This window comes from Somniosus microcephalus, chromosome 1 (genome assembly GCF_052327205.1).
Source record: "Somniosus microcephalus isolate GS21.2 chromosome 1, FLI_Smic_1.0, whole genome shotgun sequence".
Taxonomy (NCBI): Eukaryota; Metazoa; Chordata; class Chondrichthyes; order Squaliformes; family Somniosidae; genus Somniosus; species Somniosus microcephalus.
The window spans coordinates 50,393,976-50,420,214 of NC_140987.1; the positions used below are offsets into that span (position 1 = coordinate 50,393,976).

Genomic DNA, 26,239 nt, shown 5'->3' on the forward strand with positions numbered 1-26,239 from the left:
CAAGAAAGATGGTTAGGGAAGGAACCACCGTCGGCTAACGTCCAGATGGATAAGAAGGAAGTAGAAGGGCCTCTCACTGGCCTAACTCAGGACGACCCCGAATATTACCATGACCTGTTGAGTGACACTGAATATTACGAGGATCTGGTCTGCTCAGTTTGTGATGAAAACTCCCAAAGTGCTGAAATCCGGATGAAGCACTTAAGGTCTAAGGAACATAGAGAGTTGGTGGCGCTACAGCTGGCAGCCAAGGAAGGAGCTCCGAGAGTGTCAAAAAGGCAGAAAAGAAAAAGAAGAAGCAGAAGATAATAACTGTCTAAAATATTAGCACTTCTACCATCTCAGGCGGGACACTACGAAAGGAACTAAATTAGTTGAAAAACTGGAAAATATCAAGACAGCCAGTTGGTTGTAAAAGTCCGCACTGCTGGTTCAACAGGACGAAAGTTCAAGCTGTTACGTCAAGAAAAAGGCTATGGAGGAGTCACGCTAGCCATGTGAACCGGCTACACCAAAGAGGAGATGTTCGGAACGAGTCAAGATCAGAGACTGAATCTATGAACTGTTTCCGCAGAGACTGAACCTGTGAACTGTTCCCACCGAGATTATATCTGTAAATTGTTTTATATGACATTGACTCCACCGAGATTATATCTGTAATTTGTTTTATAGGAAGTTGAAGATATGTATGTTTAACGGGGACTCTGTAAGTAATAAGCTAAAAAGGGAGGATTGTAGTGTATGTACCCGTCTACCTTTAAGGGAACTATTGAATGTAACCGTTCACCTTTAAGAGAACGACTTTAGGTGTGGCACTATTTGTTTGGCTTCTGTATACTGTAATACCGATAGTGACCACACCAGTATATAAGTGTTGTGGCAGGATTGCTGGGGCAGATTCGCCCTGACCTTCGAATAGTAAAGACCTGTTTGTTTGTTACTCCTGAAGTCTGTGTCGTTATTAACCGTACAAACCACAGACTTTACAATTTGTACAATTTAAAATGGTCCACTTTAAACTATTTTGTTAGCTTTTATATTGGTTCAACCAAGACTTAAAAAGGAAACAATTGTACCATTTTCCCCCCCCTCCCCTCCGCCCCCCCCCCCCCCAAAGAGAAATTGGTTGTAACACATTCAGAAAACCAAAGCATAAAGCCTTATTCATGGCACCTGATTGTATCCTAGTTTTCATGGAGAGGATTTGAAAAGAAGGAAAGACTTGCATTTATATAGCGCATTTCATGACCTCAGGATGCCCCAATGCGCTTTACAGCCAGTGAAGTACTTTTGAAGTGTAGTCACTATTGTAATGTAGGAAATGTGGCAGCGTTTGGGGGAACTTGTGATTTCAGCGCGCACTTTCATTTTTGTATTAAATTTTTTTGGGAGGGCCCAACTCTTGCTGGGACCATGCTTCAAACATGAGCCTAAACATTCAGTGTTACAGGACTATTTTATCATGACTGACATTGCAGCCAGACCCGGTCCAGAACTCATCCAATGTCCACGTGCACACGGTTTCCTGCAGGAGTTACTGAATAGTTATTGGAAATGGGAACTTTAGCTGCATTTTTTTGCTTTGCCATTTCTTCGTTGCTGAGTCTATTTGCACTGCTAGCTGTTTCCCGAGCTGAGCTTAGCATAAACTACAGATCAAAATTGGCAGGTTTGATCAAAGCTGCCTTTACCCACTAGGACATCTGATGAGCTGCTTTGTTGCCCCATGATTACACCATACCGGGTACACCGAATCTAATCCAGTACATTTCAATGAGTTGGCCAGGTTCCTTAATGCTACAGTTAGTTGAAGGCCTTCCCTGTTTGCCTGGAACACACACAAGGCAGTTCTTTGCCTTCCTACTATATACGTTCAGAAGATGTCGTCAGGCTGGTCTGCCATCACAAGTCATCTGATCCGGATGGTTTGATATGTTGTGTATTTCAGAGAAAACTTTCATTGGCCAGGAGAAATTTGTAAAGACGTTCCTGTGATCTCCCCACAGAATGTCTTGAATGGGCATGAAGGCAAAGTGTTCTGTATGCATCTCTAATTATTCTGTTGATCTTTGTTGTGATAAAATTTTTCTATTGATAGTTGAGCTCTAGAACTGAGCTAATAGCTGAGCCATCATTTGCTTTAGTATTCAGTTAGTGAAGAGTTTGTTTCCAGTAGTCCAGTTGGTTGCTCCCTTGATTAACATCACTAAAACAGATCATTGCTGTTTGTGGGAACTTGCTGTGCGCAGATTGGCTGCTGTGTTTCCTATATTACAACTTCAAAAAAAAAAGGTACTTCATTGGACTGTAAAGCGCTTTGGGACATCCGGTGGTCGTGAAAGGCGCTGTATAAATGCAAGTCTTTTATTTTTAACTTTCGTTCTATTGTGCGTTAGACTCTGAACTTGATTACTTCTGTAACAAAACAGGAAATGGTGGAAAACACTCGGCAAGTCGGGCAGCATCTATGAAGAGAGAAACCGAGTTATGTCATTGACTTGAAACGTTAACTCTGTTTCTCTCTCCATAGATGCTGCCTGACCTGCTGAATGTTTTTTCTCCGGATTCCCGGCAGCTGCAACGAGGCGGCCACAGCCTCATGGAGCAATCATTGTGGGCCGGGAGGAGCAGAAGTGCTTCCTCCTGGCTCCCCCACCAGCAGCCCGCACCCCCTGGGGTCGGGGATCGGAATCCACCCCCCCCCCCCCCCCACCCCACCTCACCTCACCTGAACCCACGACTTACCTGTTGCTGCGGTGTCCAGCCTGCAATCCCTGCCTGGCTGGAAGCCAGCCTGTCAATCAGGCTGACCTCCGGGCGAGGAACCCGCCCATAACGTCACACGCATGCTGTGGAGTTCAAACTCCACAGCGTGCGCGGAACTCCAGGTTTCCCGCCGTCCACCGTGCGGGTGGGAAATGGGAAAATCCCGGCCAATGTTTCTTTGAACAGCTGCAGAACAGTGAATACCCTCCTGTATGGCTACTTCGATCAATTTTCTTCCCCAAACTTAATTGTTAAAAATATTATTTTTTTCTTTGCCCTGGATTATAGTAATTTTTAAAAACCTATCTTCAGTCTGGTTCAGGTCTTGACCTTTGTTTTTATCCATGTGAACATTCATTGGCTCGTGTGGACTGGTTGTGCCGTATATCCCATGTAATTATGGCTTGGAGCATTCAGCATCACCATAGAAGTGACTTTCTGCAAATTTGTAATGCTTAAGTATAATGAAATGGAATGAGAAATACAAAGAGAAGTGGACCTTTTGTTGTTTTACAGTATTCTTAGAATAAAATCCAAAATCTAATCCAGTTAAAATATTTTAATTGTAGTGTTTAAAATCTATCCATCACCATAAATGGTTCAAAGGCCTTTCTGCAAGTTCATTACCACAAGCTTTGCAGTTCTTAAAAAGTTGCTCAGATCATCACTGCATTTTAGATCAAATATTTCTTCCATTTAATGCTTCTTAGGTGAGGACTTAATTGCTTCAGAGAGAGCAGCAGCACTGTGCAATGCTTGTGACTTGTCGGGAAAGTCTCTGTTTGTGCTACCACACACTGATCATCTCGTAGGATACATTATCAGGTAGGCGGCTTACATTTTAGACCAATTCCTCACTTGCTACCCCTAAATTTTAATAGGTTATCAGAACGGTTTTCCTATAACCTTGTTTGTGTACCCTAGTTTAAAAAAATAATTGTGCTCATAAACTGTTATTTTCTTTTAAATTGCAGCGAAGTCTGATTCAAATGTACTTGGGTTAAACATTTCCTCTTGTTTTAACAATACTGCATCCATCATGTGAAGAGCAACTTTGGATAGTTTTGTTGTCTACAGAAGCTACTGGATGTCAAAGGAAGAAACACTCAAAGCTGGAGTCATACATGACACACAAGAAGATGGTTGTGTTTGTTGGGTAGCTGTGCGCTGCTTTTAACCTGGTCGGGGCCTCTCCCGCGACGCTCCACTGCTGCTCCACGCTACTTTTAACTTGTTTGGGGTCCCTCCTTGTAGAGGTGTAAAAATTGGAATTCTAGGTTTTATCTCGATGTATAGAATATAAAAGTCAAGAGGTAATAATGAGCCTATATAAAACCTTAAGACCTGAGTTAGAGTACTGTGTGCGGCATTGGGATTCGCGCTGTAGTAAGGATATTGCGGCTTTAGCGAGGGTACAATACAGATTCAGTAGGATGCTGCCTTGTATGAGGAAATACAAATGTGAAGAAAGACTTGAAAAATTGTGACTTTTTTCATTAGAGCAACACACGTTACGGGGCGATTAGTTAGTGTTTAAAATTATGAAAGGATGGAACAGAGTAGTAGTTGAGGGGGTCACGAGCGAGGGGCCATAGAGACAAGATTAATGTAAGAGATTTAGAACAGAGCGCAGGAGGCACTTTTTTTTTGAGATTGAGGCCAGAATTCCCTTCCAGGGCTAGTGGTTGAGGCATAAACCATGTCAACAATCAAGATTCGATTGGATAGGTGGATGAAGGAAAAGGTGATGAAGGCATATGGCAACATGGTGGGTAAACGTGATTTAAAAAAAAATTGTTTATGGGATGTGGGCGTCGCTGGCAAGGCCAGCATTTATTGCCCATCCCTAGTTGCCCTTGAGAAGGTGGTGGCCTTGAACCGCTGCAGTCCGTGTGGTGAAGGTACTCCCACAGTGCTGTTAGGGAGGGAGTTCCAGGATTTTGACCCAGTGACGATGAAGGATCGGCGATATACTTCCCAAGTCAGGGTGGTGTGTGACTTGGAGAGGAACTTGGAGGTGGTGGTGGTTCCATGCACCTACTACCCTTGTCCTTCCAGGTGGAAGAGCTCGAGGGTTTGGGAGGTGCTGCCGAAGAAGCCTTGGCGAATTACTGCAGTGCATCTTGTAGATGGTACAAACTGCAGCCACGGTACGCTGGTGTTGGAGGGAGTGAATGTTTAAGGTGGTGGATTGGGTGCCATCAAGTATGCTGCTTTGTCCTGGATGGTGTTGAGCTTCCTGAGTGTTGTTGGAGCTGCACTCATCCAGGCAAGTGGAGAGTATTCCATCACACTCCTTACTTGTGCTTTGTAGATGGTGGAAAGGCTTTGGGGAGTCAGGAGGTGAGACACTCGCCGCAGAATACCCAGCCCCTGACCTGTTCTTGTTGCCATAGTATTTATGTGGCTGGTCCAGTTAAGTTTCTGGTCAATGGTGACCCCCCAGGATGTTGATGGTGGGAGATTCGGCGATGGTAATGCCATTGAATGTCAAAGGGAGGTGGCTAGACTCTCGCTTGTTGGAGATTATTTACTCAGATGGAAGGTAAATGCTGACATGGACTGGTTGGGCAGAATATCCGGTTTCCATGTTGTAACTTTTATCTATTTTTATAAGTACAGCAGAGGCTTAAGGAGGAGGCCTATGCAATGCAGGCAGCTAAAGGTGTCCTGTCAATGCGGCCTCATCAGCATTACCCATGTCCTGAGATCAATTCAAAAATAAATTTGGTTTATATTCTCACAAGTTCTTGCATTCAGAATTCCACAATATTGGGTCCATGTGTTTTTTTAAATATACTTAAAACCTTTTGATGTTTGACAGGCTGCCTTTTATTATTTAAAAAGTTTGTTTGGTGTTTATAAACTCATGTTAACTCTCCACTATGGTCTCAAACTGATGATCTTGTACCATGGCAAAACTAAATCCAGAAATTATTTTAGTTAATTTAAAATTCAAATTGCCAGCATGTTTGTTTCCCCTATAATTGAATAAATTGCTTCATTACAGATGGACTTTGCTTGCTGGGATGTTGGTGTTTAGCTACATCAAATATTGAAATTTTTATATGAATCAGTTCTAGATAGCATTTTTTTCACATTAAAATTACACATGGTTGCTTCGGTGTTGTTTTTTGCAGGTTAGAGAATGCTTTTTATGAGCATGCACAGACGTATTATTACACAGAGATCCGGAGGGTTAAATCACACAAAGAATTTTTGAACAAAACAACTCATCAGGTAAATATGGGGGTGTGGGGTGGAGTGACCTGTAGTAACTTAGGATTCAATTTAAATGCATTAATACTAGTGTACTGTCCTCTGACCTGGGTTGGTGGCTTATTTTAATACTTCTATATAGATTAGCTTTACTAAAGATGTACAGAGTACTAGATGTTTGGGAGTATTTTGCGAAGCTGTAGTTCTGATGCTAAGCATAGCTCAGCGCCAAAATTTCAAAACCACTCCCTGGGCTCGGACTTGGTAGAGTTTTCGTAGAATGATTGAAGTTACAGCACAGGAGGAAGCTATTGAAGCTCTCGACTGCAGCCCCATTTCCCACCAGATCCTTTTAAATTCCTCCTTTTCAAATACTTATTCCATTCCCTTTTAAATGCTCTGATCTGTGCCTTAATCACCACTTGTGGTCAAGCATCCCATGGCCTAAGAGCCCTCAGTAGCAAAACCTTCCTTCTCTCTTGGTTCTGAAACCCCCCTTGGTTCTGAATGCACGTAGCATTCGTAACAAAATAGACGAGTTAATGGCACAAATAACTACATATGGGTATGATCTTGTGGCCATTACAGAAACATGGCTGCAGGGTGACGACTGCCTGGGAATTAAACATACCAGGTTATTTAACGATCAGGAAGGACAGGCAGGAAGGAAGGGGAGGTGGGGTGGCTATGTTAATAAAGGAAGGAATCACTGTAATACAGAGAAATGATATTGGGTCAAAAGATCAGGATAATGAAACAGTTTGGGTGGAGGTAAGGAATAATAAGGGGAAAAAGACACTAGTGGGCGTAGTCTATAGGCCTCCGAACAGTCGCAACTCTGTTGGACGGAGTATCAATCAGGAAATAGTTGAGGCTTGTAATAAGGGAACATCTATAATTATGGGGGATTTTAACTATCATATTAATTGGACAAATCAAATTGGGCAGGGCTGCCTTGAGGATGAGTTCATTGAGTGTATTAGGGATGGGTTTCTTGAGCAATATGTAACTGAACCGACCAGGGGGCAAGCAACCTTAGATCTGGTCCTGTGTAACGAGACAGGATTAATTAAAAATGTCCTAGTAAAGGATCCCCTTGGAATGAGTGACCATAACATGGTTGAATTCCATATTCAATTAGAGGGTGAGAAGGTTGGATCTCAAACAAGCGTGCTAAGCTTGAATAAAGGAGACTATGAAGGTATGAGAGCGGAATTGAGTAGAGTGGATTGGGAAAATAGATTAAAGGGTAAGACGGTACATGATCAGTGGTGTACATTGAAGGAGTTATTTTACAACTTCCAAAAAATATATATTCCACTGAGAAGAAAAGGGTGTAAAAGAAAAGACAGCTATCCGTGGCTAAGTAAAGAAATTAAGGATAGTATTCGACTAAAAACAAGGGCATATAAGGTAGCCAAATCTAGTGGGAGGATAGAGGATTGGGAAAACTTTAAAAGACAGCAAAAAATAACAAAAAGATTGATTAAGAAAGGGAAGATAGATTATGAAAGTAAATTAGCAAAAAATATAAAAACAGATAGTAAGAGTTTTTATAGTTATATAAAAAGAAAAAGGGTGGCTAAAGTAAATGTTGGTCCCTTAGAGGATGAGACCGGGAAATTAATGGTGGGAAATATGGAGATGGCAAAAACACTGAATGAATATTTTACATCAGTCTTTACAGTAGAAGACACTAAGAATATCCCAACACTGGACAAACAGGGGGCTAAAGGGGGGGAGGAGCTAAGCACGATCAAAATCACTAAGGAAGTGGTACTCGGTAAAATAATGGGACTCAAGGCGGATAAATCACCTGGACCTGATGGCTTACATCCTAGGGTCTTGAGGGAAGTGGCGGTAGGGATTGTGGATGCATTGGTAATTTTCCAAAACTCCCTGGACTCGGCAAAGGTCCCGGCAGACTGGAAAACTGCTAATGTAACACCCTTATTTAAAAAGGGCAGTAGACAGAAGGCTGGAAACTATAGACCGGTTAGCCTAACATCTGTGGTAGGTAAAATTTTGGAGTCCATTATTAAGGAGACAGTAACAGGACATTTGGATAATCATAATTTAATAGGACAAAGTCAGCATGGTTTTATGAAGGGGAAGTCATGTTTGACAAATTTGCTGGAGTTCTTTGAGGAAGTAACATATAGGGTGGATAAAGGGGAACCAGTGGACGTAGTGTATTTAGACTTCCAAAAGGCATTTGACAAGGTGCCACACAAAAGATTATTGCTTAAGATAAAAAATCATGGGATTGGGGGTAATATTCTGGCATGGATAGAGGATTGGCTATCTAACAGAAGGCAGAGAGTTGGGATAAATGGTTCATTCTCAGACTGGCAATCAGTAACTAGTGGTGTTCCGCAGGGGTCAGTGCTGGGTCCCCAACTCTTTACAATCTATATTAACGATTTGGAGGAGGGGACCGAGTGTAACATATCAAAGTTTGCAGATGATACTAAGATGGGAGGGAAAGAAGTGAGTGAGGAGGACATAAAAAACCTGCAAGGGGACATAGACAGGCTAAGTAGGTGGGCAGAGATTTGGCAGATGGAATACAATACTGGAAAGTGTGAGGTTATGCACTTTGGCAGGAAAAATCGTAGAGCAAGTTATTATCTTGATGGCAAGAAACTGGAAAGTACTGAAGTACAAAGGGATCTGGGGGTCCTGGTGCACGAAACTCAAAAGGCTAGTATGCAGGTGCAGCAAGTGATTTAAGAAGGCCAATGGAATGTTGGCTTTCATTGCTAGGGGGATAGAATATAAAAATAGGGAGGTATTGCTTCAGTTGTACAAGGTATTGGTGAGACTGCACCTGGAATACTGCATACAGTTTTGGTGTCCATACTTAAGAAAGGACATACTTGCTCTCGAGTCAGTACAAAGAAGGTTCACTCGGTTTGTAGTGTCCGTGTATTGATAAAGACACTGAAGACAGGAATTGGTTCATAGGTATTGTGGTAAACCACTGTTTGTATTCCACTGTGTACATGCCTGGACATGCCTTGGCTGACTCCTCCCACAAGTCCTAGTATAAAGGTGACTGCTCCCCAGCCCTTTGTATTTCTGGACCGGTCGACCACTCGAGGCAGACCTTCAGTCTTTTATGAGTAATTGATAGCGCATCAGGTATTTACTAAGCAAAGTCTGGGGGGGTTCTAACGGATATACACAATATACAGGCTTATATAGCCCGAGTGGCAATTACCGGCATTACAGCACACCTGGGGCTCTTAAAGGCACATACACCACAATTCCTCCCCTTTTAGCTAACCAGTACATCATATTTTAAGTAATTATTAATTACATGTTATAAGCAAAATAATATACATTGCTGTAGTTAATTAATTATAAGTTAGTCTCTCAGGAGGCTTCCTGACTCGGTCCGGATAACGCCTCGGGGGTGTAGTCGTTTCTGGTGGTGTAGTAGGTTCTTCTGGCAAGGCTGATTCGGCTTGAATGCCAGTGTCGGGTTCATCGGGTTCCAGTATCACCGGATCGGAGGTAGATATGGGTATCTCTACTTTATCGTTAGATGTATAGAGTGGTGGTGTAGGTTGTCCCTTTTCGGATGACTTTATGATTTGGTCAGCATGGCGCCTTATTATGCTTTCTCCGATGTCCACGGTATACATCAGTGGTCCTAGTCGTGTGCAGATAGTTCCAGGCTGCCATTTCTCGGTACGGTAGTCCCGGGCCAAAACCTGTTGACTTATCTGGAAGGCCCTAGTTGGCCTTTCATTCATGCCTTGAAACTGCCGGTTCTCCATGTCCCTTCTGATGTTGGGCTTGACCAAATCCAGCCGGCATCTTAGGTTTCTATTGAAGAACATCATGGCGGGAGTTTGGTTGGTAACCATATGTGTTGCATTCCTGTATGCGAATAAGAAGTTATCCACCTTGTGCTGAAGTTTTATGTCTTCAGTACCCATGGCCTTTATGGCCTTCTTGAAGGTCTGGACAAACCTTTCAGCCAATCCATTAGTGGCTGGATGATATGGGGCAGATGTGTAATGCTTAACACCATTGTTCTTTAAGAACCTCCGGAACTCTTCAGACACAAACTGTGGTCCATTGTCAGAGCAAATCTGTTCAGGCAGCCCATTCCTGGTGAATATGGTTCGTAAGACTGTAATAGTTTTTTCTGTGGTGGTTGAGGACATTTTTATTACCTCTGGCCACTTTGAATGTGCATCCACCGCAATTAAAAACATCGAGTCCATAAAGGGACCAGCAAAATCAATGTGCAGCCTTTGCCATGGAGATGAGGGCCACTCCCATGGATGTAGAGGGGCTTGTGGTGGAGCATTTTGGACCTTCTGGCATCCTAGGCAGCTCTTGGTCATTTCTTCGATGTCTCCATCGATACCTGGCCACCATACAAACGCCCTAGCTAGGTTCTTCATTTTCACTCCACCCAGATGCCCCTCGTGAAGCTCCTTTAGCACTTTATCCTGGAGTTTGGGTGGAATCACCACTCTGGATCCACACATCAAGGTTCCTCGGCACACTGACAGCTGTTCTCTTCTTTGCGAGAATGCTGGCAACAGTGGTTCACCATGTGCTGGCCATCCCTTCACTGTTAAATCGTAGACCCGTGAGAGAGTCGGGTCATTTCTCGTCTCCCTTTCAATGGCAGAATTTGTCACTGGTAGACATTCCACTATGCTACCATCTCTACTGGGTCTACTGTAGGTGCCTCTTCTATCGTTGGCAACGGTAGGCACGATAAACCGTCAGCATTCCCATGCTGTTTTGACCCTTTGTATTCTATGTTGTATTGGTGTGCCCCTAGAAAAAGGGACCACCTCTGTAGCCTTTGTGCTGTCATAATGGGAACACCTTTTTTAGGGTTGAATATGGAGATGAGGGGTTGATGGTCAGTCAACAAGGTAAATTTTTGTCCGTGTAGGTAATGGTTGAATTTCTTCACTCCCCATACCAGGCTGAGTGCTTCCCTGTCAATTTGGGCATAGTTACGCTCAGCTGAGTTTAATGAGCGTGACGCAAAAGCTATCGGCTGTTCTGAGCCATCAAGGAATTTATGGGATAATACTGCTATGCTGTAAGGGGATGCATCGCACGCCAATCTGATTGGCAGTGATGGGTTGTAAAGAGCCAAAACTTCTTCAGATGTGATTAAGTTTTTGCATTTATGGAAGGCACGTTTACAGTCTTCGTTCCATTTCCAAATCACTCCTGTTTGTAGAAGTTCATTAAGAGGGTGTAGAAAAGTTGATAAGTTCAGTAAAAATTTATGATAGTAATTTATTAATCCCAGGAACGACCTTAATTGTGAAACATTTTCAGGTGCTGGGGCTTTTATAACCGCTTCAATTTTTTCAGGTGACTTATGCAACCCTTCATTATTAATTATGTGGCCACAATATGATGTCTGATTTTGGAAAAATTCGCACTTGGGGCGATTCGCTCGTAGGCCCCGTTCTTTCAGCCTAGTGAGCACCTGCTCCAAATTGGCAAGGTGCTCGTTGTCGTTTTCTCCTGTTATAAGGATGTCGTCTAGGTAGCATTGAGTCCCCGGAATCCCTTGCAGGACTTGCTCCATAGCTCTTTGCCAGATAGCTGGAGCTGATGCTACTCCAAAAACCAGTCGATTGTACTGGTACAGGCCTTTGTGTGTGTTTATCGTGAGATACTTTTTAGAGGCCTCCTCAACCTCCATCTGTAGATATGCTTGTGCCAAGTCAATTTTGGTGAAACGTTTCCCTCCGGATAGTGAGGCGAAAATATCTTCTATCCTCGGAAGAGGATACTGTACTGTGTGAAGGACCGGGTTTACAGTCACCTTGAAGTCACCACAGATGCGAATTTTTCTCTGTTCTTCAGATTTATCTTTATTCAATGCTTTTTTCATGACTGGAACGATGGGTGTTGCCCATTCGCTCCAATCTATTTTGGATAATACGCCTGCTTTTTCCAAATTCTCCAGCTCTGCCTCGACTGCTGGACGTATTGCGTATGGCACCGGTCTTGCCTTAAAAAAATTGGGAATTGCTGCATCTTCCACTTTTATTGAGGCGGTGATGCCTTTCAAGGTTCCTAGTTTCTCTTGAAGCACTTCTTTGACGTTGGCCAAGATGTCTTTTAATCATTCAGGTATGATATCATCATTGTTTTTTTCCTTACTGGTCACCGTCAGTGCCTGAATGGAGTGCCAGTCTAAACGTATCTTCCTGATCCATTCACGTCCCAACAACGGTGGACCACCATCTTGTAGAATGTATAAATACAACTTTTGTATTTCTTTGCCGTCGTATACAACAGGCACCCTTATTTTTCCTTTGTGGTATACTTTCTGCCCCGTATATGTTTTTAAGATAATGGATGTGTCTTTTAGAGGTATATGCGAAAATAGCCTCTCGTAATCCCGTCGATTTATTACAGTTAGAGCTGATCCTGTATCTAGCTCCATTTTAACTGGGGACCCTGCTATTGTGAGGGTAACCCAAATGGTTTGGTAATCCTCTTTGGCAAGTACATTATGTAATTTGAGACAGCTTAGTCTCTTGTTTTCGAAGTCGCTATCGCTCTTCTGGTCTTCGGAGCTACTGTCCGTCATCATTTGTACCTTCCTGTACTTTTCTTTATTGATTTTTTTTTTCTGTCAGTGGATTTACTTTGTCCAGATCGGCATACCCGTGCAATGTGTCCAATCTTCCCGCATTGCCTGCATGCTTTGTCCTTGAACCAGCAATCCCTCTGGTTATGGGTGGATCTGCCGCAGCGATAACATCTTTCGAAACCCTGTGTCATTTCATGGGTGCCGAAGTCCTGTGTCTTTTGTTGTATCTCTGCAGCTCCTTTTGCTGCTGCTTCGTATGATACAGCCATACTGAAAGCTTTGTCCAATGTTAAATCTTTTTCAGAAAGCAGTCTTTTTTGTGTTCCTTCACTTAAGAGACCGCAAACGAATTTGTCTCGAAGATAATCTGATAGTCCTGCCCCGAATTGGCAGTACTTTGATAGCTTTCTTAATTCGGTGAGGTAATCAGCGTTAGTTTCATTCTTGTGTTGATTTCTCTTGAAGAACTAGAATCGTTCCGCTATCAGCAGCGGTGTTGGGTTTAAGTGCTCCTGCAGGGTATCAACAATTTCTTTAAAATTCTTGTCCTTTGGTTTGGCTGGAGTGATTACATTTCGTAACAGCCCGTATGTCTTTGCACCCATTAACTTCAGAAGTACTGAAGCTTTTTTTTCATCTTCTATTCCATTTGCAGTGTAATATACCTCTACTCTTTCCACGTATGTGGTCCAATCCTCTATTTCGCTATCAAAAGCATCAATATTACCAGATTTAGGCATTTCAGAAAAGATATGGCGCTTCCCGCGCTTTTTTTTCTTTTCTGTAGCAAAGATATGGCGCTTCCCGCGCTTTCCCGCCGCTGCTGCCGATAACAACGCTGTTTACTGCGGTTTCCGTTCTCTTTTTTTTAATTTACTGTTGGAGACTTGTTCCCGCCGGAGGTCTGAACGCTGACCTGCTTGCCGCGCCGGCCGTCTCCCGAGTGCTCCCTCCCAGTCCGTTATTGCTTGCCTCCGATTTCGCTGCCTGTCTCAGCTGTAGAGCCAGCCGCTGGAGCCCCAGCCTGACGCCCAGGAAGGATTAGCGCAGTACCTGCCACCAGCTTGGTCAGCTGGTGAAACCACAGCTTCTCTCACTTCCTTGAGTCTTCTGGACGCCCGAGGAATCGATGTCCTTGACGTGCTGCCGAATTGCAGGTAAGTCCGTTTCCACTTCGTCGCCACTGTAGTGTCCGTCTGTTGATAAAGACACTGAAGACAGGAGTTGGTTCATAGGTATTTACTAAGCAAAGTCTGGGGGGGGGGGGGGGGGGCGTTCTAACGGATATACACAATATACAGGCTTATATAGCCCGAGTGGCAATTACCGGCATTACAGCACACCTGGGGCTCTTAAAGGCACATACACCACACGGTTAATCCCGGGGATGAGGGGATGGACATATGAGGAGAGGTTGAGTAGATTGGGACTCTACTCATTGGAGTTCAGAAGAATGAGAGGTGATCTTATTGAAACATATAAGATTGTGAAGGGGTTGGATCGGGTGGATGCGGGGAGGATGTTCCTGATGATGGGTGAAACTAGAACTAGGGGGCATAGTCTTAGAATAAGGGGCTGCTCTTTCAAAACTGAGATGCGGAGGAACTACTTCACTCAGAGGGTGGTCGGTCCATGGAATATGCTGCCCCAAAAAGCTGTAGAAGCTACATCATTACATAAATTTAAAACAGAAATAGACAGTTTCCTAGAAGTAAAGGGAATTAAGGGTTACGGGGAGCGGGCAGGAATTTAGACATGAGTCTAGGTTCGGATCGGTCATGGCCCTGTGGGTAGCGGAGCGGGCCCAGGGGCCGTGTAGCCTGATCCTGCTCCTATTTCATGTGTCTAATTCTGTTAGATTCAGGAGATGGTTCTGTGATAGTGGATTGGCGGTTAGGATCAGATCAGCCATGATCTTATTGAATGGCGGAGCAGGCTCGAGGGGCCGATTGGCCTACTCCTGCTCCTATTTCTTATGTTCTTATGTTCTTCCAGTGAGAATCCTCGGTCTCCATCGCCTTGCTCCTCATTCATCCATCAGTGGACACAATCTTTCACTATTTACCTGCAGTAAAGTCCCCAGGTTTCACTTGCCCCTTTACTGTCTGCTCCTCTTTCAGTGCTGCTCACCATGTTGCTGTTGCACCCGGCTCTGCAGGAAATGCAAAAGAAAGACTTGCCTTTATATAGCGCCTTTTACGACCACCGGATGCCCCAAAGCGCTTTACAACCAATGAAGTATTTTTTGAAGTGGAGTCACTGTTGCTATGCAGGAAAAGTGGCAGCCAATTTGCGCACAGCAAGCTCCCGCAAACAACAATGTGATAATGGCCAGATAATCTATTTTGGTGATATTGATTGAGGGATAAGTATTGGCCAGGACACCGGGGATAACTCCCCTGCTCTTCTTCAAAATAGTGCCACGGGGTCTTTTTTCGTCCACCTGAGAGAGCAGACGGGGCCTCGGTTTAGTGTCTCATCTGAAAGATGGCACCTCCGACAGTACAGCACTCCCTCAGTACTGCACTGGAGTGTCAGCCTGGATTTCTGTGCTCAAGTCTCGGGAGTGGTTGAACCCACAACCTTCTGACTCCGAGGCGAGAGTGCTACCAACTGAGCCACGGCTGACATTCTGGTGTATGCTGGGCCCCATGCACACCCCATTACTCAGTCTTCCACTCCCGAGTCCCAATGACCCAACCTTCCCCGCCCTCCCCCCCCCCCCCCCCCCCCCCACGCCTGCCATTTCTCAGTCTCCCAATCGGCTGTCACTCTCTTTCCCCACTCCCGCATACCAGCTGGTGCCGTTTTCGGTCACCCTTAAGTGGGGGCCGGCTCTCTGCAGTGGGCGGGGGGGGGGGATTGGGGTGACATTGCCAATCGCAGGCGTTTCTGTGGCGGCAGCTAGTGATGGTTGATGTCACAGAGCGGCGGGAGTCACTGCTGTAGTGGTAAATTTAAATGGCAAAGTTCTCCCGGCTGTTAACAGCAGTGCCTAAGAGATTATTTTGCATCTGTAGCAAAATGCGACAGCGTGGAAAACATAAGATTATATATTTTTCTTTTCTGCAATAAATTATTAATGTAGGTTTATTACCGTTGCTTGGCCTCATGTAGTGTAAGTTCATTTGAAAATTAGTTAGCAAAGTAATTTGGGAATTATTACACTTCATACAACCAATTAAAACTCCTTAGAAATAATTAATATATTAACAGTGTGGACTTAGAAATGAAAAGTCATCCCATTGTGGAACCTATTTCCAGTAAGCAGTCCATTGCATTGCACAATCTGTGTAGGTCAAATGAAGTTTCATCTTTGTAATTTAGAGAGTGCAAAAATTCTCACTTTCCAGTTTAAACAACATGTGCCTTTTATTTTTAATAGCTCTTATTTGTGAGACATCAGTTCAAAACGGCTTTCTTCAGTGAATTGAAACAGGATACACAAAATGCATTAAAGTAAGGTTTTTATTCATTGGTAATATTCTTAGTCTTTGTTAAATGTATTCTTGTAATCGGTTTCTATTTATATTCTCTAACTGTTTGCACTGCAATTGACCTGAACACAAACTGACTGGGGGAAGGAAAGATTATTTCTCAGTCTTTTTTCCACCATCCTTTTCTCCATTTCTAAAGGCAGTGTCCAATGCATGAATGGTAGTTTCCAGATGCTGGAAGACCTCTAATAACTTACCAAGTAACTGTTGATGAGTAAGCCTACGTGGTGATTGTTAGCAGGCTGTTTGGGGTGAAAGGGGCTGTATCAGAGCCAAACGCAAACCACTCCTCATGTGACATTCAGTCCAGGGGACAATGAGATAAAATATAACACCCTCCACTATTGCCACATCTGCATTTATTGAAGTCATTACAGACCAGGTATTAAACCTGGGACCTTTTGGTTTTGTATAGCTCGTTACCATGCCAATCTGTTCATTTAACTACTTACAAATCAGGGAAGCTTTTTGTTTTAATTACCTCTAATCATCATTTCCCCCTTTCCACTATAAGCTAAAACATTTTCATATTTTTGGAATAAGTGTGGAATGCTGGAGAGAACTAAACAGGAGCAACTATAATTTCCCAGCTGTACAAACATTAATAAAAATGCATTTCTTCATTCATAGAGCTTGAAGTGGAAAGATCATTCAGCTTTTCATTTTTTCAATTGTCCCATTTGTTTCATCATTTTTCCGCTCTTTCTAGCGCAATGCAAAATTGAATTGGTGTGACTGAATGGTAGCCTGTGCATTGTTTTTTTTTATTCATTCGTGGTATGTGGGCGGCGCTGGCAAGGCCAGCATTTATTGCCCATCTTTAATTGAGAAGGTGGTGGTGAGCCGTCTTCATGAACCACTGCAGTCCGTGAGGTGAAGGTACTCCCACAGTGCTATTAGGGAGGGAGTTCCAGGATTTTGACCCAGTGACGATGAAGGAACGGCGATATATTTCCTAGTCAGGATGGTGTGTGACTTGGAGGGGAACTTGGAGGTGGTGCTGTTCCCATTCTATCAGCATTATGCCAGGTGTGATACCTTGGCACTTGATATAACACTGCTTTCTAAAAACAATACTTACTGAATGGTCACCCTAACCACATTGTGCCTTGGGTGTCTTTATTTGAAGGTATTTTTATTTTCAGAAACGATAGAACGGCCTATAACCTTGTACATGAACTGAGAGCCCATGAGACCAACATACTTGAAATCAAGACCATGGCTGGATTCATCAACTACAAGGTGATTACACAACTTGTTAGTTATAGCGTTATTTCATCTGCTGATTATGGAGTTAACCGCAGCGCCATAGCTAGAAGTAATTAATATGCATCTTTTACAGTAGTTTTGAAACTTCTGTCTGCTGTTCAAAGGAAAGCAACTCTTAACATTGAAAGCATTTTTAGTGATATACAAGAACAAAAATAACATGCTTGTAAGTCAACAGATACAGAAAAACTGATCATGATCTCATTGAATGGTGGAGCAGACTCGAGGGACCAAATGGCCGCCTACTGCTCCTATTTCTTATGTTCTTATGTTATGACCTTGTGGATTTCTAGAGTTTGAGGAGCCTGTTTTGAAAACCTGACATAAGTAACTTAACTTTCATTGTTACTTGCCAGTTCATAGTACTATTTTAACTTGCATGGAGCAGTTACAAATTCTGAACTCCGTCTCCTGTTTTAGGCAAACATGCATTATAACATGAACTGGATGCTCTTTATGAATGTGCTCGATTGGAAATTGTTATAATTGCTTTTATTGAAAACTAGCTGGGGGGCCCGGCGTTGCCAAGGATTTTTTGTAAAACGGCAGTTTGAAGGATTAGGCCCCGCCCACCCCATAGGATTGGTCAACCATCAAGTCAATCAACGCTAATGAGCGGATTCCCCCGTAGAATTGGTCAACCATCAGGTTTTTGAACGTTTTTTGTATACTGTCCGAACAATTTTTGTCTGACCAAAAAGTAAATACGCCTATGACACTCCCCTAATTATAAGCTTTCTTTTGATATATAACACGTGTAGGTACGCTCTAACGTTTGAGTGTATAGCGGACATACACACAGACAGACAGACACGCAGACAGACAGACGGACGGATCCTTTTATTTATATAGATAGATAGATATATATATTATAGATATATATATAGATATATATATATATATATAGATATATATTAGATAGATATATATATAGTAGATAGATATAAGTGAATAACAAAGCATTCAGAACATTGTTGAATAGAAGTAAAGTTCAGAGGGGTCATATTTTTCATTTACTGAGCAGTGTATCTCTAATATGGAAGATTAACAAAAACACAAATTGATTCATAAATATTATTGTCTTCTCATTTCTTCTCCAGTTTCATCCGGTGAAGTTTTGGCCATGAATCTGGTTTATGCAGTTAAGTTATTATAACAACAAAATTGAGCACAAGTACATCTATTCAGCTCGTGAGTCAAGATTGACGTAATTATAACCCAGTTTTAATGCTGCACCAGACCAAATTACAGACTCCGAAGTTAGGTTCATGAATACTGTGGGTACCATAAATACCATGAGCTATAATTTTCATTTGCTGTCTGCTTCTATTTCCCCAGATTTGTCGTTTATGTTTCCAGCACAATGCTCCGTTGGATGCGATCGCTCAGTTCCGTAAACATGTGGATTTATGTAAAAAGAAGATAGGAAGTGCCGAACTGGCATTTGAACACACCGCCTGGATGTCTAAGCAGTATGATCCCACTGACTTTTTAAATGCATAATTGCCCCCTTCCCCCATGTCCCCTATGATTACAGCATGTTACATGCATAGATTGTGGTGTGTGAGGGACCCAACTTTATTTCTTTACCTGTGTTCCTCACCTACCACTATTTATATTTTTTTCTTATTGATGAAGCAAATGGCACAGGATATCTTCTGGTAACTTATTTGTAATGCTTCCCTTTTTTCCTTTGTAAGATTTCAAGCATTTGGGGATTTGTTTGACGAAGCCATTAAACTTGGTCTTACAGCAATTCAGACCCAGAACCCCGGCTTCTATTACCAACAGGCAGCATACTATGCACAAGAACGCAAACAACTAGCGAACCAACTCTGCAACCATGATGTACGTAAAGTTTCCACGAAAGGTGGAATTAAGCTATCTACTTGTTTATGATCATTAATAAAATCACCAATTTCTTCATGTCGCTTTATTTCACGGAAACTTGTTTTGCTGTTCCATAGTGAGTCATTTTCTGAATATCTGACTGGTTAGAGTGCAAGATTGAAAAGTTTTTTTTAATCTGTGCTGTTAATACTCATCTAATTGTTTTTGTATCTGGGAGGGGGGAGAGGTCATTAACCAAGAGAAAATAAATTGCACAAGGATTCGTTTCGTAAATTAAATGTTTCCAAAGTTTGTGTTTCAAGAGAATTCTGTTCTAAAACATGTATTGGAGGGAGAATTTCTCTTTATAGCAACACTTGACCATGCATACTCATGACTTTGCCTAGACTGGGATCAAAGCATAGTGCATAATACTTCTGTATTACTTAATGCTTGTAAGTTTAGATATATGCAATCTATAGCATTTGTTTGTATCCTAAGCATTTTGTAAATTGCAGTAGCAGTATAGTGCAACATTAGTTATCCATGCTCCTGTGTTATCTATGTTCTCGATGATTATCCATGGTAATTTGGTGGATAATGGAAGACCCACGGGAATTTTTTCTTCTTCACTTGCTTCAGCTTTGCTCCTACTGACCCAATCAGATGACACTGACTCCATCAGTCAGCTTGACCACAGACACTGGAGTTGACCAAAAATATTAATAATGCAAGCTATAACCCTCGCTTGCCCCCGCCCCTCTCCACCACCACCATCCTACATGCCTGAGCACTAAAGGAAGCATGCACTCACCTTCACCATGCTGTAGCAACTTCCAGAGCACTGATCCCATCAAGCTGCTAATGTGGCCATTTAAATGAACACCTGCACAAGCAGAACGCATATGAAGTTAGATTCAAAACCTGTTCCACTTACTCCTACAGGGGTTTGTTTAAACATCTCTGTTACCTATTGATTTTACAATCCGTACCACTGAGATCACTGTGGAGGCTGCCGACTAGATCAGTGGAGTTGAGGGATGAGAGGGACACGGTTGACACTTGAAGGAGTATTTTTGTCTGGCTGGGTTCTGAGAGCTTGGAGCTAACAGATTAATTGTTCATTCAGCTGTTCCAGCTCCTTCTGATCTTGCCGGGAAGAGCAGGATAACCGAGGGGGATTGCTGATGGGAGAGGCCAACAGGTGGAGAGGGACAGCATATTCAAACCTCGGAGTAGCAATTGTTCATACAGTTTGGGGACTTTTGATTATCCACTGGGGACTTCCTCCTGGTGGATAATCAAGGTTCCACTGTATATGCACATGGCTGAACCTCTAGTTTTACTTGATAACTTGTGCAAAGCAATGTTCCAGTTCTTAAGTAGGGCCCATTTGTGTGTGTGACTGAGAGATACATAATGATAGCTACACAGGAGTTGGAATGCTTTAGCCCAATGTTCATAAATTGTTCTCTGTATATGGCAGAAGGTCCATGGCCTTTTCTGGGCTGCCTGCAGCATAACTGAATTTGATGCAATAAGATTGATGGATCAAATGAACTTTTCTCGTTTGACAATTTCACTCTGCTTGTCACTTGAAATGCTTGATTGGATAGTTTCATGATATGTTTATTTATAAACACACATGTTTATTCTTTGCAGTCCTCTACCACCCATCCTAGCCCTGACCCATTGGAGACCCCTGCTGGAGTATTGGACTTTTTTGGGCAAAGACCTTGGAGGCAAAGTCATCAAAGTAAGGGAAGAGTTACCATCAAAATAATTCAATGAAGTGAAAAGTTTTGACATGCAAACTGTGATCTAGGAAATGTTTTATTGCGTAGTCAAAACATGAATTCCTCTCATTGCACTTAATAGTCTAGTTTTAAAAATATGTTCTGGTCAGCGATGAGGCAACTTTAGTGTGTTTGTTTGTTTGCTTGTGAGGCTGACCCAACTTGCTCAAATTATCGAGTCAGCATTAGTTATTGAGGTATTTAATTGTGTCACTGCTGGCCAAGACCTGTGCTAATGTTTCTCATAATTTAGGTTCTGAACACATTTTTATCAGATTTCAAAGATGTGCTTTCTCAACAGTCAAATCTCAAAGCTATACTGTAACTCAATTTGGGGAGTAGATACAAGTAATGTTTTATTTTTAAATAAGAGCTCAACACTATTCTTTAAAAGGTTTTAATCATTTGGACCAACTTTTAACATTTTGCATGGGAGATCAGGACTGCCGGAGCAAGAACTGGTACAAGTGAGAAATAATACTAAAAATTACAATATCTCATTAATTGAAATGATTGTACTGTGGGAGACTACAGACTCCCGCGTAAAGAAATAGGCAACACAGCGAGCTACAAGAAATAGGTCTTTACTCCAACTCTCACAATACAGTACTGAATTGGTAAAGCCCGCGAACCTGTGATGACTCACGGATTGGTCACCTGCTGGAACCTGATTGGTTTTCCTTCTCTCAGCAGCAGGCAAGTCTGAACATGCCTTATTCCTCTCAGCTTGCAACTGTCTTGCGGGGGGAGGGGAATACAGCAGTTAAAAGGGGATTATACAGGTTTATCTACATACACAGTGTTTCCCCAATGTGGCAACGCCACATACGCCCCCCCAGAATCCTCGTTAACTGTAAAAGTCAGTCTCTGCGGAGGTTTGACCAAACGGCCGTAGCGGCTGTAGTAGCCATCTGGCGTGTGAGGAGGGCTGTCTGGGAGGTCGGCCGGTTGGTTCGTCGGCTGGTCTGGCGGCTGGTCTGCCGGTGGGCTGGCTGGACGGGCTGCCGGCGAAGGTGGGGCGGTGGCCGGGAAGTAAGGTTCTGGCGTGTCTTGGTCCTCTTGTGGGGCCGCCGCCAACGCGGGAGGTCTGCCCCGCCGTGGGGGAAGAGCCGGACGAAACGGGGAGCTGAGGTCCAGGTTCGCCGGTTTGAGGCGGTCTACTGAAATAAGGTCCGGCTTCCCGCCGACGTCGATAAGAAAAGCTTTGTCCCCCGTCTCCAATACTGAGAAGGGGCCGGTGTATTGTGCCTGCAGCGGGCCTCTGTGCGCATCCCGGCGCACGAAGACGAACTCCGCATGTCGTAAGTCCCGAGGCACGTAGGACGGCTGCGGGCCGTGTTGCGAAGTGGGCACTGCACGGAATTGCTGGGCCGCGTCCTGGTGCAGGGCAAGCTGTCTGGCGGCCGACCACGGCTCCGTTGTCAGGGGGAGGAAGTCGCCTGGTACTCTGAGCGGTTGGCCGTAGACCATCTCGGCCGCGGAGGCGCGGAGGTCCTCTTTGGGCGCGGTGTGCAATCCCAGGAGGACCCAGGGTAGTTTGTCGATCCAGCTGGTGTCGGCCAGGCTGGCGCGGAGGGAGGCTTTCAAGGAACGATGAAAGCGCTCGCAGAGCCCGTTGGCCTGCGGGTGGTAGGCTGTTGTCCTGTGCAACTTGGTGCCGAGGCCGGCGGTGATGGCATTCCACAAGTGGGAGGTGAACTGGGGGCCTCTGTCCGAGGATATGTCGGTCGGCACGCCGAACCGGGCCACCCATGTCGAGACGAATGCTCGCGCGACGTTGGTCGTGGTGGGGGAGGTGAGGGGAACCGCCTCAGGCCATCTAGTGGTGCGGTCGACGATTGTGAGCAGGTGTGTGAAACCGTGCGACGGCGGCAAGGGGCCTACCAGATCGACGTGGACGTGGTCGAAACGCCTCTCGGGCACCGGGAAACACTCCAATGGCGCCTTGGTGTGCTGCTGGACCTTAGCGCGCTGACACGCCATGCATGTGTTGGTCCAGTCTCTCACATCCTTGTGGAGTCCAGGCCAGACGAACTTGGCGGACATGAGTTTCTGAGACGCACGCATCCCTGGATGTGAGAGTCCGTGGATGATGTCGAAAACTCGCTTGCGCCAGGCGGATGGGACGACCGGCCTAGGCGAGGGGACTGAGACATCGCACAGGAGGGTTGTGCCGGCTGCGTGGAAGTGGATGTCGGCCAGAGTGAGGCTGGTGGTTGACGTCCTGAGGGCCTGGATCTCCGCGTCGGCGGCCTGGTCTCTCGCCATGCTGGCGTAGTCGACGCCTAGGTGCACTGCGTGGAGCGAGGGTCTTGAGAGGCAGTCGGCCACCAAATTGTCCTTGCCGGCGACGTGGCGGATGTCCGTGGTGAACTCCGAGATGAAGTTGAGTTGGCGCGCGGACCAGGGTTCGGTTACTCTGGCCATGGCGAAAGTGAGCGGCTTGTGGTCCACGAATGCGGTGAACGGCCGGCCTTCCAGGAGGAAACGGAAGTGCCGGATTGCCAGGAACAGGGCCAGGAGCTCTCTGTCGAACGTGCTGTAGGCCTGCTCGTTCTTACGCAGCTGTCGGCTGAAAAATGCCAGTGGCTGCCACGCACCTTCGACCCACTGTTGCTGGACAGCGCCGACGGCGTAATCCGAGGCGTCCGTGGTGAGGGCGGTCTTGGCGCCCGGGATGGGGTGGGGCGTTGGCCAAGGCGCTTTTGGTCTGGTGGAAGGCTGTCGCCATCTCGCTGGACCAGGTGAGTTGCTTTTTGCCCCTGGTGGCTTCGTAGAGGGGGCGCATGAGTGAGGCGGCCTTGGGCACGAAACGGTGATAGAAATTGACCATCCCCAAAAATTCCTGCAGCGCCTTGACCGAGGTGGGCTGGGGAAAGTCCGCCACCGCCTGCACCTTGGAAGGTAGGGGAATGGCTCCCCTTGGCGAGATTCTGTGGCCGAGAAAGTCAATTTGGGCTGCTCCGAACTGGCATTTGGCCGGGTTGACGATTAGCCCGTGTTGGCTGAGGTGCTGGAAAAGAGAGCGCAAATGCGCGATGTGCTCGGCCTTGCTGGTGCAGGCCACGAGGATATCGTCCAGATAGACGAACAGGAAGCTCGGGTCCCGTAGGACGGAATTCATGAGCCGTTGGAAGGCCTGTGCGGCGTTCTTGAGCCCGAAGCGCATGCGCAGGAACTCGAACAGTCCGAAGGGGGTGATGACCACCGTCTTCTGGACGTCTGCGTGGTGGACGGGGACCTGATGGTAGCCGCGAATCAGGTCGACCTTGGAAAAGACGGACTTTCCTGCTAGGTGTGCTGAGAAGTCTTGGATGTGTGGAATGGGGTATCTATCGGGCGTGGTGGCGTCGTTGAGCCGTCTGTAGTCGCCGCAGGGGTGCCAGCCACCGCCCGGCTTGGGCACAATGTGGAGGGGGGACGACCAGGGGCTGTTCGAGCGGCGGATGATGCCCAGTTTCTCCATCGTGGCAAATTCTTCCTTGGCCACCGCCATCTTGGCTGGGTCCAGGCGTCTGGCTCGGGCGAACACTGGTGGTCCCGTAGTGGCGATGTGGTGCTCGACACCATGCTTGGCTGCTGCGGCTGAGAAGGTCGGTTGTGTGAGCCTCGGGAAATCTGCGAGTAGGCGGGCGTAGTCGTCATCCGCTGGGGCTGGGCTGTTGCTCTGCTGGCAGGCCAGTGAAGCGAAAGTTGCTGCGTCGATCAGGCGCCTGTCGCGGACGTCGACCAGGAGTCCGTGGGCGCAAAGAAAATCGGCGCCCAGCAAGGGATGTGCCACCGAGGCCGTCACGAAATCCCATGTAAATCGCTGGCCGTTGAAACAAACCTCGGCCCGTCGCTTTCCAAAAGTAGCGATGGCTGCGCCATTTGCCACCACGAGGGGTGGGCCGCTGCAGCCTGCCTGGATGTCGAGCTGGGAGGCAGGAATTATGCTGCATTGGGCTCCGGTGTCGCAAAGGAATCTGCGCCCTGAAAGGGAGTCGGTTATGTACAGCAGTTTACCTGCGGTGCCGATGGCCATCGTGGCGGCGGGGGTGCGGTCGAGCGGGCCTAGACGACGGCAGGGGGCTGGCGCGTTGGGCCGGGCGGCCATCTTGGTTTGATCAAAAGAGCAGGGTGCTCTGCAGCGTTGGGCCTTGTGGCCGAAACACGCGTGGTAGTAGCATAGTTCTGCGGCCTGGCGTGGCGGCGTGCGCTCAGTGGTGTCGGGGAGCCTCGCGGCTGCACAGCCGAGTTGGGCGACGGCGAAGACTTTGTCCGCGGCGGCTGCCAGTTGTACGCAGTCCGTGATCGGGGACCCCACGAGGGCAGTCTGTACCTGCTGAGGAAGCAGGCTGAGGAAAAGGGCCCGAAACAAGAAGCACTGCGGTTCAGAGCCCAGGAGCGCAAGCATCCGGCTCATCAACTGGGTCGGGGTAGAGTCGCCGAGGCCTGGTAGTGAAAGAAGCCTACGGGCCCTCTCCTCCCTGGACAGGCCGTATGCCTGCAGCAAGCGGCCCTTAATGGTTGAGTACTTGCCGGTCTGTGGTGGGTTCCCCAGCAGGTCGAGAACTTCGGCGGCGGTGGAGCTTGCTAGTGCTGAGACTACGTGGAGGTACCTTTCTTCATCGTCTTGAACCCTGCGAAGGGTGAATTGGGCCTCCGTGCGCGCGAACCAAGCTGGTGCTTGGTGTTCCCAGAAAGTGGGGAGCTTCAAGGACGCAGCGCCGGCCGACATCGGGCTGCTGCTGGTTGCCGTCGGGTCGTTGCTGGCCTCTGTAGGGCTACGTGAGTCGGGGGCTTCGGCCGCCGACATTCGGGTCACCAATGTGGGAGACTACAGTCTCCCGCGTAAAGAAATAAGCAATACAGCGAGCTACAAGAAATAGGTCTTTACTCCAACTCTCACAATACAGTACTGAATTGGTAAAGCCCGCGAACCTGTGATGACTCACGGATTGGTCACCTGCTGGAACCTGATTGGTTTTCCTTCTCTCAGCAGCAGGCATGTCTGAACATGCCTTATTCCTCTCAGCTTGCAACTGTCTTGCGGTGGGAGGGGAATACAGCAGTTAAAAGGGGATTATACAGGTTTATCTACATGCCACATTGGGGAAACACTGTGTGTAACGCCACAGTACAACTGTTATTTTAAGGGATGGGATACTTCATCGTGGAAATACTTTCTTTACCCCAACCCCAACCCGATGCTGTCTAATTGAAATTCGGCATGTAACCAGTTGCTCACAAAGTACTCTGGAAGTATTTAATCATTAATGAGA

At 45.8% G+C, this 26,239-nt stretch overlaps 1 protein-coding gene across 4 annotated transcripts in view; it reads left to right on the forward strand.

Moving 5' to 3' along the window:
- Positions 1-26,239, forward strand: part of trappc11 (trafficking protein particle complex subunit 11) — an 80,489-nt gene that overhangs the window by 18,180 nt on the left and 36,070 nt on the right. For all 4 annotated transcript variants that reach the window (XM_085980162.1, XM_085980124.1, XM_085980191.1 and 1 more), the window contains exons 5-11: positions 3,477-3,591; positions 5,907-6,006; positions 15,969-16,042; positions 17,226-17,322; positions 18,688-18,821; positions 19,050-19,197; positions 20,842-20,935. In XM_085980162.1, coding sequence (XP_085836288.1) covers positions 3,477-3,591; positions 5,907-6,006; positions 15,969-16,042; positions 17,226-17,322; positions 18,688-18,821; positions 19,050-19,197; positions 20,842-20,935 — 762 coding nt within the window. The remainder of the gene's footprint in view (positions 1-3,476; positions 3,592-5,906; positions 6,007-15,968; positions 16,043-17,225; positions 17,323-18,687; positions 18,822-19,049; positions 19,198-20,841; positions 20,936-26,239) is intronic.